We start from the raw sequence: 3,037 nt of genomic DNA, 5'->3' as shown, positions 1-3,037 counted from the left end.
TTTCCTAACTGTAGTTGTGTGTTTAAAGAATTGTTAAAAACACAGTTAATTGGAAGAACTGTAGATTTTAACCAATTTATAGAGTATTCAGAAACTTTTGAAAAAGAATTTATTAATTCAAAAACTTTAGATATTGAATTTTCCGAGTGTTTAAGGAAAAGCAAAACAACATCTACATACAGACTAATTTTGTGTTCTATGTTCTTACATTGTATGCCTTTAATATCTGCAGTTTGCCTGATCGCAGCTGCTAGAGGTTCAATAAAAATAGCAAACATATAGTATAAACATTTTGTACAAATATTTTGTACTATATTGTTTAAGGACAAAAACAAGCACTTGTTGTGAAAAGCGTGACTTCCTGCACGTTGGTCTTATGTTTGAAGCTGTGGCTGGTAGGTGAATCAGGGACAGACCCAGGAGAATAGGGCAGATTGTGGGAGTACATGAAAAAAATAGAAAAAAAAATCAACATTTAACAATAATTTCCAATTTATTTATCGATTTGCTTGTTCCTATAGTACATATGCAGTCCTCATCCATTGTAAAGGTGCATTAAATGTTTATTTATGTTTTTATTCCTTCTATAAAACCAAGGCCTGAATAAAAATAAAGTTAGAAAACAGTTCAGGGTTTGGTACTAGTCTTCTTAAAGCATATCACAAACTTTTTAATGAGCTTAAAAAGTTGCATTTATCTCTCATTAATTTTGTATTTTAGTTTTTTAATGCTTCTAGTTTGTCTTTAATATTTAATTTCTACTTATTTTATTGTTACTATTGCTATTGTTAATTCTTATTTCCTATATATTGCACTTTTAACAATTTAGAATATTATCTGCTGCTGCTACACCTGAATGTCCCCTCTGTGGGACAATAAAGGATGTTTCTATTCTGTTCTATTCTATTCTATTCGAAAGAACAGCAACTTTTCATTTTAATCTACATTTGTTTATTATTATCCTTCTCAGTCATCTATTTTAACATCTTTATTTCATTAAATTTTACATTTTTGATTTTTAAGGCCTAACTTGAAGTTGGCACTTTGCTTAGGAAAGGTGTTTTGTTAATAAAGTTTGATTATTGAATTGTAACAGTCTGAAATATGAACTTTTATCTGGGTCATGTTTTAAAAGTTCCCATGTCAAACCAACACAGTTGGCAGGGGACTCTAATGGGCAGCAATAAAAAGAAAACTTTCCAAATGTTCACCATGACTCTGTATCTTCAGGGTTTGATTTGGGGTTTTTTAGAGAGCCATATCCCTCCGAAGCTTTACCTTAAAGTCCCTGCTGTGCTGAGGGGTGTACTCAAAGGTCCACAGAGCCCGGACCAGGCCGGACAGCTGCTCGGTCACCTCTCCCGCCTCCTGCTGCTGGCTGCCCGCCTTCTTCTGCACCAGGACCCCGTTGGACTTCGCCTTGTCGTTGCTGCCGCTCGTCTCCCCTCCTTTGAACTGCTCCAGGGCCAGGTACTCGGCGAACAGCTCGGTGTTGCTCAGGCACTGTAAGATGGCGTTCATGAAGCAGGTGTTGCCGTGGTTCTTCAGCCCGGCGACCCCCGGCACCTTGTCCCCGAACGGGAACCCCCCGCAGTCGCTGTCGTCGGACTGGACCGAGCCTCCGGCGGTGTTCGTCGCTGGCGTCGCCTCGTCCGCGTCGTCGTCGGCGGCCTGCTCGTCGGTGCCGAAGTGAGACAGGGTGGACAGGGTCCGGAGGACTCGGTTCATGAAGCTGCCCACGGAGCGGACCGAGCTCCGGCGGAACAGCTTCTTGCTGAAGGATTTCTTCTCCTTGCTGCTGACAACTTTCGACATGATGAAGATGGGTGGTCTGTCCTCTTGTGACACTTGAACACGAAGGCGCGGAGAGGGTCCCAATCAGCCCACTTTGGACAGCACTGCGCTGAGTTGCATAAACAGCCTCCGTGGAAAGCAACAATCAGGGCGCTCCGGATGAATCCCTGGGCTCGTCCCGCTCCAGCCAGCAGCCATCACGGTCCTCCTCATCACCTCCTCAGGTTGTGTCGGCTACAAAAACAGGGCGCTCGGGTTCAGTGTTTTTGTCGGACATAATAAGCATTAAATCTTAGTGGGAGCAGGATTCCTCCTCATAATTTATTAACCCGCAGCTCCACCCCGTTTAAAGGCAAGTGCATTCAGACCCCACCATTGTTGTTGTTGTTCATGAAAGGTGACGGTATGGAGACATTTACCCGGCTGCCTAAAGCTCCTCCACAGCGGCGGCGGGGTTCGCAGGAGGTGCTCTGCCGAACTGAGGAAGCCCCCGACCGGAGCGACAGTGCCCGCCGCTGCCCCGCGGAGAGGCATCACTTCTCCGGTTGGACGCGAAGGTTGGTATCGCCATCCGGAAGTTTTCTCTTTTTTCCCCCCTTCTTCTTCTTCTTCTTCTTCTGCTTCTTTCACCCCAGACAGGATTTGTTTGAGTGTCCGCGCGCGCCTTTATTTCCGCCTCCGGATCCGCTTCATTGCGAGGCCGCTGCTCCCGGTCTCCATCACCGACACTGCGGGCARGGCGGTGACGGCTGACGTCAGGCCCGAACGCTGGTCCATGTTGGAGGAGAGGAGAGCAGGTACGGAGGAGGCAGAGGGGGCGGAGCCTCCATCTGTGTGGAGTCCTGACAACAACCAATCAGCTTCCAGATGCTCCTCTCATCTCTCACGCTGAAGGAAAAAAAACTGGAATTTTCAGACAAATAGAAGCAGTTTTAAACCTAACCTCTTCAATCAGGTCCTGATCATCACCTCAAGCACTTTGAAGTTTTACTGATTTTAGCTTAATTAGTGCCAGTAAATTTATGCAAAAAATGTGCACACTAGACCAGTGTTTCCCAAAGTTGGGGTCAACATCAAGGTGGGGTCCTGAAAAGGTTTTCGGAATTAGTTACATTTTTGTCTTAGTTGGTTAGTGTATTTAAAATGGATAAATGCAGTATAAAAATATTGTTATGCCCATGTTTTGTTGACCTGATATAAATGTTTATCCAAAAATAGTTGGGGGCACAGGTCTCTGTTATTG

The 3,037-nt window shown here is 44.6% G+C and overlaps 1 protein-coding gene across 2 annotated transcripts in view; it reads right to left on the bottom strand.

Annotated features, from left to right (window-relative positions):
* The window catches only part of LOC106517417 (ubiquitin carboxyl-terminal hydrolase 31), a 22,984-nt gene extending 20,548 nt beyond the window's left edge, over positions 1–2,436 (bottom strand). Inside the window, exons 1-2 of one of the 2 annotated variants that reach the window (XM_014008242.1) lie at positions 2,214–2,436; positions 1,279–2,028 (exon numbers count right to left, since the gene is read on the bottom strand). In XM_014008242.1, the coding sequence (XP_013863696.1) occupies positions 1,279–1,815 (537 nt within the window). In that variant the 5' untranslated portion in view covers positions 1,816–2,028; positions 2,214–2,436. Of the gene's footprint in view, positions 1–1,278 lie in introns of both variants that reach the window. The other variant, XM_014008241.1, reaches the window with a different exon arrangement.
* Between the last annotated feature and the right edge of the window lie 601 nt (positions 2,437–3,037).

The sequence above is a fragment of the Austrofundulus limnaeus genome, unplaced genomic scaffold (assembly GCF_001266775.1).
Source record: "Austrofundulus limnaeus strain Quisiro unplaced genomic scaffold, Austrofundulus_limnaeus-1.0 Scaffold48, whole genome shotgun sequence".
Taxonomy (NCBI): domain Eukaryota; kingdom Metazoa; phylum Chordata; class Actinopteri; order Cyprinodontiformes; family Rivulidae; genus Austrofundulus; species Austrofundulus limnaeus.
This window is presented reverse-complemented; position numbering and strand designations above follow the sequence as displayed.